General features: G+C 48.5%; 1 protein-coding gene across 1 annotated transcript; it reads right to left on the bottom strand.

Annotated features, from left to right (window-relative positions):
* Positions 1–10278: 10278 nt before the first annotated feature.
* Positions 10279–17297, bottom strand: LOC144694950 (phosphoglycerate mutase 2-like). Its single transcript, XM_078565755.1, has 3 exons — positions 16792–17297; positions 14784–14964; positions 10279–10611 (listed from the first exon to the last, which is right to left on the bottom strand). Exons 1-3 carry the CDS (start codon positions 17203–17205, stop codon positions 10442–10444), a joined length of 765 nt encoding a protein of 254 aa, XP_078421881.1. The 5' UTR covers positions 17206–17297; the 3' UTR covers positions 10279–10441.
* Positions 17298–17970: the final 673 nt, after the last annotated feature.

Below are 17970 nucleotides of genomic sequence, written 5' to 3'. Positions count from 1 at the left end.
CCCCCCTATGTTTCAGGCCTGGTTTCTGTCCAGTTGTGTTCTGATTAGTTCCTATCTGTTCGCTGCTTCTGCTTTTTCCTTTGAAGATTCCTTTCCCACCCGGTGCCTCTCTGTGCAACAGTTTCCCTGTTCGCTCCGCCCGCTATCAAAATGGCAGCAGAAAGTGTGGGTTATTAAAGCAGCAGCTTGATCGCGCACCTTCTGATGGCTCACATTGAAGTGTGGAATGAGGCCGACTATAACAGTTGAAGGCACAGATCAAACTACCCCTCCCCACCCCATCCCCTCCCAGGCCACCTCAATCTACATTGGAACCAGTCTAGTACAGGATAAGGGCTAAATCCACTTATTTTTAAATTCCACCCAAGATGTACTCGCCGTCAGGATGCTGTTTGGTTTCTTGCTCCTGCCTTGTGCGGGAGAGGATTTCCATTTAAAAGAGAAAGAGCTGGCACTAGCATCTTTCACTGCCTCAGAGCATCCCGGAGCACTTTATACAGCCATTTAAGTGCTTTCAAAGTGACATCACTCTTAGGAAACCAATTGGCACACAGCAAGGTTTCACAAACAGCAATGTGCCGATGCTTCCAGTGGGCTGTGTGTGCTGAGTTGTTTGTGGATTCTTTTATTTGTTGTGGTTGTAATGAAAAAATTGTGCTTCGCCCCTCGACTGTTGTAAATTGTTTATTTTGACCATTTTAATTATCGGCTAGAGAAAGGAGCTGGAGGGAGATTGTCCTGTCAGCAACGTCCAATGCTCTCCGAATTCCAATTCACAACGTGTTAAACGTTTTACATTTTGATTATCGTCTGTGAGGCCCAATCCTCACAGCCCCTATACATAGGGATATGTTTTATTTCTCTCCATTTGCTGTGGCTCAGTGGGTAACGCCCTCACCTCGGACTCAGAAAGTTGCAGGTTCAAGTCCCGCTTGAGAGCAAAAACCTAGGCTGACACTCCAGTGTAGGTACTGAGGGAGTGCTGCAGTGTCAGAGAGTGCCACCTTTTGGATGAGACATTAAACCCCCGAGGCCCTGACTGCCCCTTCGGGTGGACGTAAAAGAAAGGCCTCATGGTTCCATATTTTGAAGAAAGAGCAGGGGAGTAACCACAATGGATGCTTGTGGGAGCTTGCTGGGTGCCTATCCGCTGCCACCATTCCTACATTACAACAGCAACTGCACTTCAAGAGGACTTCATTGGCTGTAAAGCACCTTGGGATGACCTGAGGTGGTGAAAGGTGCTATACAAATGCAAGCCCCTCTCTTTTTTGTTAAAAAGTCCCTTGTGAGCTTAAAGCATGAAAGCAGTCGTTTTTCTGATTGGATGAACAATTAATAATCATAATACAGAGGAACGTGTATGTGTTTTAAGAGCCGCTTCTAAAAAGCAAAAGGACCATTGAAGGACAAATGACATTTTCTGTTACCTCTCCAGATCAACCCCTTGCAAGCAGAGCCTATTTGACAGTGAATGGTACAGGCCTGGAGTTGCCACCATAACCCTTGTAAACCTCCTCCCCCCCACCACCACCTCTGCTGTCTCTGGTCTGGATACAGTTCCATAGTGCTTGCTGCTCCTCAGTACCCAAGTAATCATTCTTAATTGCAGGAGTCTGGAATCCTAACAGGCTGAAAGATGCAGTGTTTCACTGGTTAGCGCAGGGGTGTGAGGGCACTGCCGATGATAGGAATTAACTTGCTGGGTTGAAAGGCTGAGTGCAGCAGGAGCAGTCTCGCTGCTCGCTAGATTCACTGAGCTGTCAGAAGGCCTGTAAATAATGGAGATGGAAAATTAGTATTTTATAAAGAACCTACTCTGCAGCATTCTAAAGTTTGCAGATGATACTCAACTTTGTAAAGCAGTAGATAGTAATGAGAATAGTTAATCGGGTTCAGGATGTCAGACAGGATGGGTGAATTGGCAGAACCCAAAGCGGAAGGAGTTCAATGCTGGGAAGTGTGAAGTGATGTGGAAAGACATTATACCAAAAATAACCTGCTTTTGAAAAGTGTCAGTGAGAAGTGAGACTGGTGTCCATATCCAGAAGTCCTTAAAGGCGATAAGGCGAGTTGATGAGATTAAGAGAAGGTACATGTGTTCGAAAAGCAGAATGCTGCGGATGTTGGAAGTACTCAGCAGGTCAGGCAGCATCTGTGGAGAGAGAAACAGAGTTCATGTTTCATTAGAAGTGGAGAATAAGTTAGAGATGTGATAGGTTTTGAGCAAGGGGTGGGTGGGGCAAGGACAAAAGGTAGTTCTGCAATAGGATGGAAGACAGGAGAGACTGACTGACGGAAGAATTAATCTTCCGGGACCAAAGGGGATGGGGGCAAGAAAAGAAACAAAAGATGTGCCGAGATCAGGTGTGCTGCTGACTGCAAGAAAAAACATACGAGGAAGACCAAACCAACCAAAGAAAAATGGAGCAGTGATTACGATCTGATATGGTAGCTCTCTCACTGTTGAGTCTGGACGGCTGTAAAGTGCCTAACTGAAAGCTGAGGTGCTGATCCTCAACGTTACGTTGAGCTTCACTGGAACAGTGCAGCAGGCTGAGGATGGAGATGTCAGTGTGACAGCAAGGTGGGGACTTAAAATGACAGGCCAGCGGAAGCTCAGGGTCATGCTTGTGGACTGAACAGGCTGCAAAGCGATGGCCCAATCTGCGTTTGGTCTCTCCAAGGTAGAGGAGACCACATTGTGAGCAGTGAATACAGTAGACTAGATTGTAAGAAGTGCACCTTAATCACTGCTTCGCCTGGAAGGAGTGTTTAGACTCTTGGACAGTGAGGAGGTAAAAGGGCAGGTGTGGCATCTACCGTGTTTGCATGAGAAAGTGCCGTGGGAAGAGGACGGGGGATTGGGGGCGACTGAGGAGTGGACCAGGGCATCATGGTGGGAACAGTGCCTTTGAAATGGTGAAAGCGGGGGAGGTGGAAGATGGGTTTGGTGGTGGCATCACACTGGAGGTGGCAGAAAATGATCCGTCGATTATGGAGGCTGGTGGGGTGGAGGGTGAAGAGGGGAACCCTATTGTGGTTGTGGAAGGGAGGGGGAAGGGGCAAGAAAAGTGTGGGAAATGTAGCAGACACAGTTGAGAGCCCTGTTAATTATGCTGGAGAGGGCAGGGGGTGTGGAACCTTCAGTTGAAGAAAAGAGAAGACATGTCAGAAGCACTGTTGTGGAAGGCAGCATCGTCAGAACAGATACGATGGAGGTGGAAAAACTGGGAAAATGGAATGGAATCCTTATAGCAAGCGGGGTGTGAGGAAGTGTCGTCGAGGTAGCTGTGGGAGTCAGGGAGCTTATAATAAATGTTAATTGCCAGAAACAGACAGCGAAATCAGGGAAGGGAAGAGTCAGAGGTGGTCCATGTGAAATTAGGAGAAGGGTAGGAATTGGAAGCAAAGTTGCTGGTCTTCCAATTCGGGGCGAGACCAATCATCAATCGTGTTGAGGGAGGGGCCCTGAGAAGGACTGGAACAAAAAAATGTTCAAGGTCTCCTACAAAAAGACAGGCATAGCTAGGAGCCATGCAGGTAGCCACAACACCTTTTATTTGGAGGAAGTGAGATGAATAAAAGGAAGGCTTGCTCAATGAGAGAGCAAGTTCAGCCAGTCCGAGGAGGTGGTTGGAAACTGGTTCAGCCTCTAATCAAGGAAGAAGCGGAGAGCCCTAAAATTATCAGGTGGGGGAATGAGGTGTAGAGAGATTGGATGCCTGTAGTGAAGAGGAGATGGTTAGGGCCAGGAAATGGAAACCTTTTAAAGCAACAGAGGACATCAGAAGACTCTCGGATGTAGGAACAGACTGGACAATAGGAGAAAAACTAGAGTCAAGGTAGGAAGAAATAATAAATAGATAAAAAGAAATAATAAATAGGAAGAAGTGCTGCTCTGCTCTCCGACAGGATTTTCGTATCTCTCTTCTGCCTTGTTCACCTTCATTGCTTTCCATTTCTCTCCTGGTGTTTGACAAGGTGTTTACTAAAACCCACTTTCACAGCCATATTTCCTTTCTCAGTGACTGTCTCCGTCTCCGACTTACCCCAGTGGATTTCAACTGAAATTCCATCCCTCTTGTTTCAAACCCACCCAGGATTACAGGTATCTCCGGGACATAAAACGTTTCTCGGACTGCTGTTCCCGTCGCATTCTGAGATCCACACTCAATGCCATGCGCCGCCATATGAACACACTCGACCTCTCCCTCCAGCAGCACCGCCGCACCCTTTTTCAAAGCTGTGCGTGCCCCCAGATTCATTTTATTCTTAGTCTCATCCAACGCCTCAACAAGAAACTTTTTCTCTTTCTCTCAAGTGCTAAGGAACGCAAGCTCCAACAACTCATCGACACCAACACCCATCTAGGACCCTCCACCCCTGCCTGTCCCTCCGTCCCCACCCCATCTTCCAATCCCAGTCCCAGCTGCGTATTCACTATACCCCCTGACCTTCCCCTCTCTGATGCTGAACGTTCAGTGCTCAGCAAAGGACTTTGTTTCATACCCTTACGCCCTCAATGAATTTCGGGCTCGACACGATGCTGAACTCTTCTTCCGCCGTCTTCGTCTCTGTGCTCACTTCTTTGGGCAGGAGTCCCTGCCCCGTTCAACGGATCCTGTTACCCACCTCCAATATTCTCCCTCCACCTGGACCCCTCCCTCTGGATTCTTACCTTCTCTTGATCTTTTCATTGAGAACTGTCGGCGTGACATTAGTCGTCTCAATTTCTCTGCTCCTCTCACCCATTCTAATCTGTTTCTCTCTGAACTTACTGCACTCCGTTCTCTCAGGTCCAACCCCAACATTGTCATCAAACCTGCTGACAAGGACGCACTGACCTCTACCTTGCAGAGGCTGAGCGTCAACTTGCAGACACTTCCTCCTACTTCTCCCTGGACCTTGACCCCACCACTGAACATCAAGCCATTGTTTCCAGGACTGTCACTGACCTCATCTCCTCTGGAGATCTTCCTCCCACAGCTTCCAACCTGATAGTCGCCCAACCTCGGACGGCCCACTTCTATCTCCTACCCAAAATCCACAAACAGAACTGTCCCGGCAGACCGATCGTGTCAGCCTGTTCCTGCCCCACGGAACTCATTTCTCGTTATCTTGATTCCCTTCTCTCTCCCCTTGTCCAGTCCCTTCCCACCTACATCCGTGATTCCTCTGACACCTTACGTCACATCAACAATTTCCAGTTCCCTGGCCCCAACCGCTTCCTCTTCACCATGGACGTCCAATCCCTCTACACCTCCATCCCCCACCAGGATGGTCTGAGGGCCCTTAGCATCTTCCTTGAACGGGGGCCCGAACAATCCCCATCCACCACAACTCTCCTCCGTCTGGCTGAACTTGTTCTCACACTGAACAATTTCTCCTTTAACTCCTCTCACTTCCTCCAAATAAAAGGTGTGGCTGTGGGTACCAGCATGGGCCCCAGCTATGCCTGTCTCTTTATGGGCTATGTGGAACATTCCTTGTTCCAGTCCTACTCCAGCCCCCTCCCACAACTCTTTCTCCGGTACATCGATGAATACTTCGGTGCTGCTTCATGCTCTCGTCGGGACCTGGAAAAATTTATTAATTTTGCTTCCAGTCTCCACCCCTCCATCATTTTCACATGGTCCATCTCTAACACTTCCCTTCCCTTCCTTGACCTCTCTGTCTCAATTTCTGATGATAGACTGTCCACCAATATCCATTACAAGCCTACCGACTCCCACAGCAACCTCAACTACAGCTCCTCACACCCCGCTTCCTGTAAGGACTCCATCCCATTCTCTCAGTTCCTTAGCCTCCGTCGCATCTGTTCTGATGATGCTACCTTCAAAAACAGTTCCTCTGACATGTCCTCCTTCTTCCTTAACCGAGGTTTTCCACCCACGGTTGTTGACAGGGCCCTCAACCGTGTCCGGCCCATCTCCCGCGCATCCACCCTCACGCCTTCTCCTCCCTCCCAGAAACATGATAGGGTCCCCCTTGTCCTCACTTATCACCCCACCAGCCTCCGCATTCAAAGGATCATCCTCCGCCATTTCCGCCAACTCCAGCATGCTGCCACCACCAAACACATCTTCCCTTCACCCCCCCTGGCGGCATTCCGTAGGGATCGTTCCCTCCGGAACACCCTGGTCCACTCCTCCATCACCCCCTACTCCTTAACCCCCACCTATGGCACCTCCCCATGCCCACGCAGAAGATGCAACACCTGCCCCTTCACTTCCTCTCTCCTCACCGTCCAAGGGCCCAAACACTCCTTTCAAGTGAAGCAGCATTTCACTTGCATTTCCCCTAACTTAGTCTACTGCATTCGTTGCTCCCAATGCGGTCTCCTCTACATTGGAGAGACCAAACGTAAACTGGGCGACCGCTTTGCAGAACACCTGCGATCTGTCCGCAAGGAAGACCCAAACCTCCCTGTCGCTTGCCATTTTAACACTCCACCCTGCTCTGTTGCCCACATGTCTGTCCTTGGCTTGCTGCATTGTTCCAGTGAAGCCCAACGCAAACTGAAGGAACAGCACCTCATCTTCCGACTAGGCACTTTACAGCCTTCCGGACTGAATATTGAATTCAACAACTTTAGATCTTGAACTCCCTCCTTCATCCCCACTCCCTTTCTTCCCCCTCCCTTTTGTTTTTTCCAATAATTTATATAGATTTTTCTTTTCCCACCTATTTCCATTATTTTTAAATCTATACCTGTAATGCCCTGTCAGTCTTTCCACCCCACCCCCACTAGAGCTGTACCTTGAGTGTCCTGCCATCCATTCTTAATTAGCACATTCTCTTAGATAATATCACCACCTTCAACACGACTATGTTCCTTTATCTGTGACATCTTTTGATTATCTGCTCCTATCACTGCTTGCTTGTCCCTACAACCACCCCCCCCCCTCACCTCCAACTTCTCTCCCCCCCAACCTTAAACCAGCTTATATTTCACCCCTCTCCTAATGTTACTCAGTTCTGTTGAAGGGTCATGAGGACTCGAAACGTCAACTCTTATCTTCTCCACCGATGCTGCCAGATCTGCTGAGTTTTTCCAGGTAAGTCTGTTTTTGTTTAGGAAGAAATAAGTTAATTGGGACAGGAACAGGCTGAAACCATGGGTCGACCACGGCAGTCCTGTTTCTGAATCTTGGGAGGGAGGTAGAAGCGAGCTGTACTACGTTGAGAAACTATGAGGTGGTTAACAGTGAGGTTGAGTGTCTTGGGCTATAGGAAGACATAGACGGGATGGTCAAATGGGCAGATAAATGGCAGATGGAATTTAGCCCTGAAAAGTGTGAGGTGATACACTTTGGAAGGAGTAATTTGACAACAAAGTATTCATTGAACAGCATGGCACTAGGAAGTTCTGAGGAACAAAGGGATCATGGTGTGTGTGTCCATAGATCTCTGAAGGTGGAGGGGCATGTTAGTAGGGTGGTAAAAAAGGCATATGGGACACTTGCCTTTATCAATCGAGGCATAGATTACAAAAATAGGGAGGCCATGTTGGAGTTGTATAGAACCTTGGTGAGGCCACAGCTGGAGTACTGTGCAGTTTTGGTCGCCACATTATAGGAGGGATGTGATTGCACTGGAGGGGGTGCAGAGGAGATTCACCAGGATGTTGCCTGGGATGAAACGTTTAAGTAATGAAGAGAGGTTGGATAGACTTGTGTTGCTTTCGTTGGAGCAGAGAAGACTGAGGGGCGACCTGATTGAGGTATACAAGATTATGAGGGGCATGGACAGGGTGGATAGGGAGCAGCTGTTCCCCTTAGTTGAAGGGTCAGTCACAAGGGGGCATAAGTTCAAGGTGAGGGGCAGGAGGTTTAAGGGGTATGTGAGGAAAAACTTTTTTACCCTGAGGGTGATGACGGTCTGGAATGTATTGCCTGGGAGGTTGGTGGAGGCGGGTTGCCTCACATCCTTTAAAAAGTACCTGGATGAGCACTTGGCACGTCATAACATTCAAGGCTATGGGCCAAGTGCTGGTAAATGGGATTAGGTGGGTAGGTCAGGTGTTTCTTATGTGTCAGTGCAGACTCGATGGGCCGAAGGGCCTCTTCTGCACTGTGATTCTGTGATATGAGGTGGGAGGCCATGGAGGGAAGATCACCAGAGGAGATGTCAGTGACTGTCCTGGAAACAATGAATATGGGTTACTTGGACTTGTAAATAGAGGAATAGAATATAAAAGCAGTGACCAAGCTAGAACTTTATAAATTACTGGTTAGATCTCACTGGAGTATTGTGGACCTCTTCAGGAAAGATGCAAAGACCTTTGAGAGATCATAGATGAGGTTTACCAGGATGTTACTAGGTATGAGGAAGCTCACAAAGGAAGATGGTTGTGGCTGTTGGAAGCCAATCATCTCAGCCCCAGGACATCGCCACAGGAGTTCCTTAGGACAATGTACACAGCCCAACCATCTTGTGACCTTCCCTCCATCCATAAGGTCAGAAGTGGTGATGTTCGCTGATGATTTCACAATGTTCAGGACCATTTGCAACTGCTTGGACACTGAAGCAGTTCATGCCCGTATGCAGCAAGACCTAAACAAAATTCAGGCTTGGGCTGTTAAGTGGCAAGTAACGTTAGTGCCACAAAAGAGCCAGGCAGTGACCAGTGCTACAAAAGAGCCAGGCAGTGACCGTCTCCAGCGAGAGAGAATCTAACCACTGCCCCATGACATTCGATGACATTACCATTGCTGAATCTCCACCATCAACATCCTGGGAGGCATCATTGACTAGAAACTGAACTGGACCAGCCATAAACACAGCGGCTACAGGAGAGATCAGACTGGGAATTCTGCGGCATGTAACTCAACTCCTGACTCCCCAAAGCCTGTCCACCATCTACAAGGCACAAGTCAGGAATGTGATGGAATACTCTCCACTTGCCTGGATGAGTACAGCTCCAACACCCAAGAAGCTCGACACCATCCAGGACAAAGGTGCCTGCTTGATTGGCACCCCATCCACCAGCAACGCAGAGTGGCAGCTGTGTACTATCTACGAGATGCACTGCAAGAATTCTCTGACAGGACCTCCCAAATGCGTGACCTCTACCACTTGAAAGAGCGAGGGCAGCAGGCACATGGGTACACCGCCACCTGCAAGTTCCCCTCCAAGTCACTCACCATCCTGACTTGGAAATATATCACAGTTCCTTCACTGTCTTCGGGTGAAAATCCTGGAACTCCCTCCCTAACAGCATGGTGGGCGTACCTACACCACATGGACTGCAGCAATTCAAGAAGGCTTCTCAAGGGGCAACTAGGGATGTGCAATAAATGCTGGCCCAGCCAGCAAAGCCCACATCCCATGAATAAATAAGTTATAATGAGACAAAGGATGGGATTGTTGTTTTCAGAACAGAGAAGCTTAAAATGTGACCAAATAGAAATTTCCAAGGTGATGCAAGGTTCTGACGGAGTAAACGTAAAGAAAAATTATTCCCTCTGGCAAGTGGGTCAATAACCAGATGTCATTGATTTAAAATCTCTGGCAAAATATCTAAAGGGAGGGATGAGAAATGTTTTTACTCAGAGTTGTTGGAATCTGGAAGGTTCTACCTGAAAAGATTGCGGAGCTAATTCCGTAATTTTAAAAGTAAGTTGGACAGGTACTTGAGGATGAAGAATTGACATGGTTGTGAGCAATAAGCAGAAAGAATGACTGCTCCTTCAAAGAGCAAGTCCAGGAACCATGTCAGCATCACTTAACATAGATCCACTGGACCAGGTTTAGAGGTACAGTACAGAAGACCATTCAGCCCAATGAGCCTGTACCAGCTCTTTGAAGAGCTATCTCACGCCCCTCCGGGTAACCTTGCATTTCTCTTTTGAAAACCATCACCGAATTTTTCCTATCAGGAAGTGGATTTCAAATATTACTCACTTGTTCTGTAAGAAATTTCCCCCCTCTAGTCACCTTAACTCTGTGCCCTCTGGCTCTCACTGATTCCCAAAGAAAGCTAACAACAAAGCTGAACCTCAAGCTTTAAGAGACATCCCATATAGTGTCAGTGTGGCTCTCCATTCGTTAGGCAATACGACTTCCAGTACAAATGTCATTTTGAAGGCAAATACATTGATCCTTATGGCCAACAAGTTGGAAGGGACACTAGGCAAGACTCCTACAGGTATTAAAGAAAGATAGGTGTATTTATGATTGAAAATTGTTCAGAAATACAATCAGAATGATTCAGGTGCAATTTGGTATTTTTGAATCCAACAGTTTAGAAGTGACTGGTGATAAACAAAGAGATAAAAGCAGATCCAATCATGTTTAATTTAACATTTCTTCATGATAAATAACTGCATACAGAAACATTTTTAAAAATGGTTTAACAGCAGCGTTTGTAGACTCGATGTGTGGTAGTTTACAGGCACTATCTTCACCCAAAGGCTTGCGGTACATTGTCTCTGCTTCACTTCTTGACTTTGCCTTGTGCTGCTACAGCCTCCATGGCTGCCTTTACAGTTGCCTCATCTCCCAGGAACTTCATGGGGCCAGTGGGCTTCAGGTGTGCATCCAACTCGTAAACGATCGGAATACCAGTCGGCAGGTTGAGATCCATGATCGCAGCATCAGACATGCCTGAAACAAGAGATAAAACTTGGACATTTCCACAATTTGAAAGGGAGCATCCCTGACTCAGTGATAACACTTCACTCATACAGAATCAGATAAGAGAGACTCTCCGTCAGCTACACTCCTCTAGGGGTAATGGTAGTGACACAGCTGAGCGAAAGCTGTATGTTGAGTGCCATAATTGTAACACATTTTTCTATTCCACAGAACTTTGATTTAGATAACATCTTTGATTAACACAAAAGGCTGCAGACTAGAGGCTGATCAATGCAAGGTTAACAAAAAGGGGATTTAATGAAGAGCTCCAGAGGGCAAAGCAAAGCTGATAAAAGGCTTGCTCTGCCACCGATGGTCAGATACAAAAAGAGGGGACAAGACAGCAAAGACAAGTTAGTTGATATTTGGGGGTGGGGGAGGGAGAAAGAGAATGGAAGAATGAGGCTCCACAGATAGGGAGGGTTTATTAAGAGGGAATTTAAATGTGTTTGGACAGCGAGCCAGTGTAGATTAGTGAGCGAATGACAATGATAGTTAAAGAGTCAAGAGGATAGGAAACCAGGAAAGGAATAATTAAGTCTAGAGATGACAGAAGCATGAATATTAGTAGACAGCATCAATGTACTGCCTGCCTGACTTCACTTTTGCCAACTTCATTCTGCCCACCTCCTTCCCAGGGAGGATATCTAGTCCAAGTAGCCATTTTCACTTTTGAAGTTAGTTAAGTTATCTGACATCACAACCAAAACCTGACCCTGTCCCTACCCAACATGCTGGCTGGTTAATGATTCGGAGTGGGGAATCCTGGCTGATATTAGCCTCGTAACCCAGGGTTAAGGCCAACAGTTGCATCCCCAACACAAACACACCATCCACCCAAGTGGCAAAGCTTCTACTTTGTGCTAATGGCTGAGTAGAAAAGTCAGACAGAATACAAGACAGTGCATTAGATCTTGTATCAGTACTGTGAATGGTGCAAGCTGCAAAGACTCATCTTCAGTGTTGTGTAGAACCTGTGAATTAAGTGCTTTATATGCAAATTTCTAACTCCAGTTTATATTAGAATTGTCCAATGTTGTCTAAATCATTTCTCAAAATCATTCATTTGGAAATCTGAAGGGATTCAATTCTCTGAAGATTGCAGAGTTGCCAGACCAGCTAGAGCACTCCGCACAGGTCAAGTTGTGAGTTGGTGTGACAAGGGCTCCTTGGAATGCCTGTGACCTTTATGGAGTGTGTCTCTGCTCACTCACGTTACAATCTGGGTTTGCTGCAGTATTTATAGCATCAGAATCTGTACCAGTGAGAGGAGCATGCAAATGGCTGCACTGTCATAAATAGTAACATGACCCACAAACTTCATGATGGGGCAGATGAGTGACCTTTCCACAGCACAAGCGAGTTTTCTGTTTAAACTGCTTTTAGGAGAGGGCAAGTTCAGTGATCAACCTCCGAGGGCAGTTTAGGTCACAGAATCAGCAATGTGGTATCGTAGCCCTCTCCAGCTGAGGATCCCAACGTCACAAGTAGGATAACTCTGGTCTTACAAAGTTGACAGTGCAGCATGGTTATAGAGGGTACAGAAAAGGAAGTTGCTGGAAAAATTGAATACACTTTTTTTAAATCTCTTCCCCACCCCCCAAACCCTCCGTACTCTACCATGTCTTTAATATCTCTAGGTGTCCCCAAGCGCTCACTTACCGTCTTTATGCCCTATCCATGAGGAATAAATGGGTTATTGTAGCTTGGGTTTTATTTCTGCCTGCTTAAATCACAAAAATTAAACTTTCACAAACATCTGTCTTGTTAGTCTTACTGACATGCATATACCAGGCACAAGGCTCCCAAATTTCACCCCAGTCCCTGCAACCTCTAATGACTTGGCCTGTTTCAGACAGTGCTGCACCCCAACAGATCTCTAACCAAAGTTACTTTTGAAATATAAAGCAGAAAATGCCGGAAAGACTTGGCAGGTCAAGCAATACCTGTATAGAAAGGAAGAGAGCTAATGTTTCATGTCTGTGACCTTTTGTCCAAACGGGATTTCAAAAGGTCTCTTGAAGTGTTGGAAGACTTTTTAAAAATCAAGCAGCACTGGACAGTTCGATTAGCTGTCAGAAGTGCAACTCCTGGTGTCTAGTCAGCAAATGAGTTAGGAACATGGCTATTCTTGATATTGTACCGTAGAACACCCAGTAGGAACACAGCAGTAGGCCATTCAGTCCTTTGAGTCCACTCCACTATTCAACTAGATTATGGCTGATCATCTTCTTCAACAACATCTTCCTGAACTTTCCCCATATCCCTTTATGTCTTTAATATCTAGAAATCCATCGATTTCTGCCTTGAAGATACTCAGTGACTGAGCCTCCACAGCCCTCTGGGGTAGAGAATTCCAAAGGTTCACCAGCCTCTGAGTGAAGAAATTTCTCCTCATCTGACCTAAATGGCCGACCTCTTATTGTGAGACTGTGTTCCCTGGTTCTCGAGCCCCCACCACCGCGCGCACACACACACACACACACACACCACCACCACCACCACCCCCCCCCCCCCCTCCCCAGCCAGGGGATACATCCTTCCTGCATCTACCCTGTCAAGCCATGTAAGAATTTTTGATTATTCAATGAGGTCACCTGTCATTCTAAACTCTACAGATTGCAGGCCCAGTCTCCTCACAGGAAAATCCCACCATTGCAGGGATCAGTTTGTTGTCCTCCCTCTATGGCAAGTATATTCTTCCTTAGATAAGGAGACCAAAACTATATGCAATACTCCAGGTACGGTCTCACCAAGGCTATATACAACTGCAGCAAGACTTCTTCACTCCTGTACTCAAATGCTCTTGTAATAAAGGCCAATATACCATTTGCTTTCCTAATTGTACATGCATGTTAGCTTTCAGTGACTGCACTGCACTTTAATATCCCTTCCATTAAACTCAGTTACCTCTGGAACAGGGGCAGTGGCATTACTAGGGGAGGTGGTAGCTCACCACCACCTTCAAGGGCAATTAGCAATGGGCAATAATTGCTTGCCTAGCCAGCGACACCCACATCCCGTGAATATTTTTTTAAAATGGGAGTCTGTATTACTGGTTCAACACATCCCAACCACATGATCAGATCATATCCACAACTAGCACAGCTCCAATCTACCCTCCCAACTAAATTTGGCTACCTCAGGACTATACTGGGCAGTGTTATCACTAGATTACCAGGAGCACATGCCTCCGGGTCACTCTAGTCACTCCACTGTGGTGACAGCAGAGCCTGGCTGTGCAGTGTGTAAAGGGCAGCCATTTGGATTAATGATTTACACCACCAGGTGAGCAAATCCTGCCACTACACCGCAGCTTTAACTTTTTTTTGAACAGGGCCAGTTTTAATAAGGATAGGCTGAGGGGGAAGAGGATTTGATGTGTCACTGCAGTGTTTAAAAGCAAAATTAGAACTATACACTGATGTCCATTGCTTGCGCATGCACACAGGATGAGTGGGCCTGACTGAAGTCAGCCCCATCACCATATAATACAGACTTTGTTACTTTAAAGAAAAGTGGAAAGCCCCACACACACTCAAACTGCAGCATCACTGCTGGTTGATCTTTAGCAGGCTACAGCTTTGACCCTGGTCTGGGAATGAAGCCACCCATAACTCAAATGTCAGTTGTAATCCACACCTTCCAGAGAGCAACCAGTTACTTAATATGCCTCACCCCTTAAATGACTTTTAAAGGATTACAGCACCATGTGACTGGCATTCACACATGTGGCACAAGTGCAGATTGTAGTGGGGGGCAGGTGGCCTTGAAAGATCAGGGCTATGTCTAGTGCAGGAAGACTAGGTATGAGGACAGCAGATTTCCTCCCTGATGTTTTCAGGTTTAATTCCCTAGCCACCCCCCCGACCGTAGCTTAGCAAATGAAGTGCATTGGCTGACATGGTACAGAGCACCAGATACAGACCAGTGCTGATCGGCACAAAGTTAAGCAGAGTGCGGCACCAGAAGCCCAGTGCAAAATACCATGGCTCCTGCAATGCATTTCCAGCGAGTGAAACACCTGCGAGGCCTACCCCAGTCAAACAGCCTACTGCCAACTTTTGGCAGAATAACATACACGAAGGTGTTGCTGATGCCCACGAAGAAGCCACACCTCAGCCAAGCAGCTAGTAGCTTACCCTCAAGGTGCTTGACGATGCCCCTCAAACTGTTGCCATGGGCTGCAATCAGCACATGCTTGCCAGCCTTAATCTGTGGCACAATCACGTCATTCCAGAAAGGCAAGGCTCGCGCAATGGTGTCCTTCAGGCTCTCACAGGTTGGCAGCTCAGTAGATGTTAAGGCCTCGTAGCGGCGTGCCTGCAATGCAAAAAAAATAAATTCTCAATTCACTTTAATGCAGAGCTAATTACTTTAATCTTTATGCACAACAGTATCTGCCACCAAATCCTACCACAGCTCAGAGCTACAAGGTGCTCAAACTGCAAGAATTTTTTAAAAATACAGCATCTAATCACAACAGCTTTGGAAGCATCTTGTATTTCTGTACCAATGTTCCAGAAATACACAAAATCACAGAATTTTAATGGCACCAAAGGAGGCCATTCAGCTCATCATGTCTGCACTGGCTCTCCATGGTAGAGTTTGAATTTTTATAAAAACGCTTTCAGGGAGAAATGCTCTTCAAATGAAACCATGGCATTCTCAAGAACCCCCTTTAAAAATCACACCTTAAGGTTTAAAAAAAAAACCAACAGGATTTCAGGTAATGGGCAGTAGTGTCAACAAATGCTTACAGTTTCTTCCCTCCCCCACTGATTGATGAGCAAGATTGTTCAATGGGTGCTTTTCTGGGAGAAAAATTTAGTGGGTTTCTCCAGGAGCAGCTCATGTGAAAATGAGACATTTCCACAAAGTCTGAGCAAGATTGTTAATTTTGAAAACGATGCCAACTTTCCAGCAGGAATCTCACGTGAATCTCAGACAAGCACGTGGTTAATTGTACAAGAGGTACTTGGGCAGTAACTAGTTTCAGTGAGGAGAGTTACACATCTAGTGATCCAGCAATTAGCAATAGTGGTGAGGGGAGGGTAGAGGAGGGGGAAAGAGGAGGAGGATGAAGTTCTAAGAATGACTAATTAAGGAGGACGCGGTGCACTAAAGTTTCCATGACAGCAACGAATGGCTGAGTGTGAATGGGTAGAGCATCGTGAGGAACTGCACGTCTCCCCACAAGGGAGGGACAGAGAGAAAGAACAGGCCAGATAGAAAACAGCAAAACGTGGAAACACTTGTAGTGAAGCACCATCAGGAACAGGATTTAACTGCTGTGTTTTGCCTTACGGAGCCAGTACAAGCATGCAAGGCACATGCATAAGAACCAACACAACCAGGAACATAAGAGGGCCTGTACCCCATAGTCCCAATGATGCCATAACAGATGCCCTCTCTACACCTCAGTGGATTTACCTCAGCAGATGCCCCAGCAGATACTCCCTTTCCCCTCAGCATCCCACCAGATGGCAACCAGCAGATTGTCCCCACAGGTGCCCCTCACAGGCTACCCCCACCCCCATGATTTCACTCACCTCCACCCTGTCATTCACACCCTCCAGCCTTCCCACCCTTACCTCTAGTCTGTTCCACTCTCCATTCATTTATTCCCACCCAGCCTCCTTACCCCATTACTGCACTCCTCACCTTGCTGATGGTGCAGTAATAAGGGTATTATTACCCTCACCTTGCTGATGGCGCAGTAATAAGGGCATTATTACCCTCACCTTGCTGATGGCGCAGCAATAAGGGCATTATTACCCTCACCTTGCTGATGGCGCAGTAATAAGGGCATTATTACCCTCACCTTGCTGATGGCGCAGGAATAAGGGCATTATTACCACCTCACTGATGGCACAGTAATAAGGGCATTATTACCCCTTCACCTCACTGATGGCACAGTAATAAGGGCATTATTACCCTCACCTCACTGATGGCACAGTAATAAGGGCATTATTACCCCCTCACCTCACTGATGGCACAGTAATAAGGGCATTATTACCCCCTCACCTCACTGATGGTGCAGTAATAAGGGCATTATTACCCCTCACCTTGCTGATGGCACAGTAATAAGGGCATTATTACCCCTCACCTTGCTGATGGTGCAGTAATAAGGTATCATTACCCCCTCACCTTGCTGATGGTGGCGTAATAAAGGTGCTTTTCATCCATGGGGGGTGGTGGAATATCGAAGGATCTCCGCCAGACTTTAACCTGCGCTTCTCCGTGCTTGGCCGCTGTCTCCGCCTTGTTGAGGCCGGTCAGGCCGCCGTAGTGCCGCTCGTTGAGGCGCCAGGTGCGGATGACGGGCAGCCACATCTGATCGATGCCTTCCAGGATGATCCAGAGGGTGCGGATGGCCCTCTTCAGCACCGATGTGTAGCAGACATCGAAGTGGTAGCCGGCCTCCCGGAGAGCCTGGGCACCCCGCTTGGCCTCCCCCAGCCCCTTCTCGCTCAGGTCGGCGTCGAACCAGCCGCAGAAGCGGTTCTCCTGGTTCCAGGTGCTCTCACCGTGCCGCACGATCACCAGCTTGTAACAGGCCATGCTGCGCTCAATCACTTACTCGAGGCTGAGGAGGCAGTTACTATGGAGACTGCGCTAGGCCCGGCTACCCCGCATCAGACAGTGACCGCGAGGGGGACAGGTTTAAATAGCGGGAGAGAGAGGGGGCGGGACCGGGATCGAGAGAGGGGGAGGGGCTGGGCGGACGAGAGAGGGGGAGGGGCTGGGCGGGCGAGAGAAGGGGGGGGGCGAGAGAGGGGGAGGAGCTGGGTGCGAGAGAGGGGGAGGGGCTGGGCGGCGAGAGAGGGGGGAGGTAGGAGGAGGGGGGGTGGGGGAATGGGAGGGGGGGGTTGCGAGAGTGGGGGGGGGGAGGGGGGAGGGGGGCGGGGAGGGGGGCGGGGGGGCGGGGGGGGCGGGGGGGGAGGGGGGCGGGGGGAGGGGGGCGGGGGGAGGGGCGAGAGTGGGGGGGAGGGGCGAGAGTGGGGGGGTTGCGAGAGTGGAGGGGAGGGGGGGCGAGAGTGGGGGGGTTGCGAGAGTGGGGGGGGAGGGGAGGGGAGGGGGGGGCGAGAGTGGGGGGGGAGGGGAGGGGGGGCGAGAGTGGGGGGGTTGCGAGAGTGGGGGGGGAGGGGAGGGGGGGCGAGAGTGGGGGGGTTGCGAGAGTGGGGGGGGAGGGGAGGGGAGGGGAGGGGGGGCGAGAGTGGGGGGGGAGGGGAGGGGAGGGGAGGGGGGGCGAGAGTGGGGGGGGAGGGGAGGGGAGGGGAGGGGGGGCGAGAGTGGGGGGGTTGCGAGAGTGGGGGGCGGGGGCGG

Source organism: Cetorhinus maximus, chromosome 20 (assembly GCF_964194155.1).
Source record: "Cetorhinus maximus chromosome 20, sCetMax3.hap1.1, whole genome shotgun sequence".
NCBI classification, from domain to species: Eukaryota; Metazoa; Chordata; class Chondrichthyes; order Lamniformes; family Cetorhinidae; genus Cetorhinus; species Cetorhinus maximus.
The sequence above is the reverse complement of the archived record's forward strand: the minus strand, read 5'-3'. Positions and strand labels throughout refer to the sequence as shown.

What these genes read in the sequence shown, in the direction of transcription:
- LOC144694950 (XM_078565755.1), bottom strand. Translation starts at nt 17,205, where the DNA reads ATGGCCTGTTACAAGCTGGTGATCGTGCGGCACGGTGAGAGCACCTGG. An exon ending in ATTACGCCACCATCAGCAAG is followed by an intron (nt 14,965 to 16,791) that starts GTGAGGGGGTAA and finishes TTTGCATTGCAG; the next exon opens with GCACGCCGCTACGAGGCCTT. An exon ending in CATCGTCAAGCACCTTGAGG is followed by an intron (nt 10,612 to 14,783) that starts GTAAGCTACTAG and finishes CTCTTGTTTCAG; the next exon opens with GCATGTCTGATGCTGCGATC.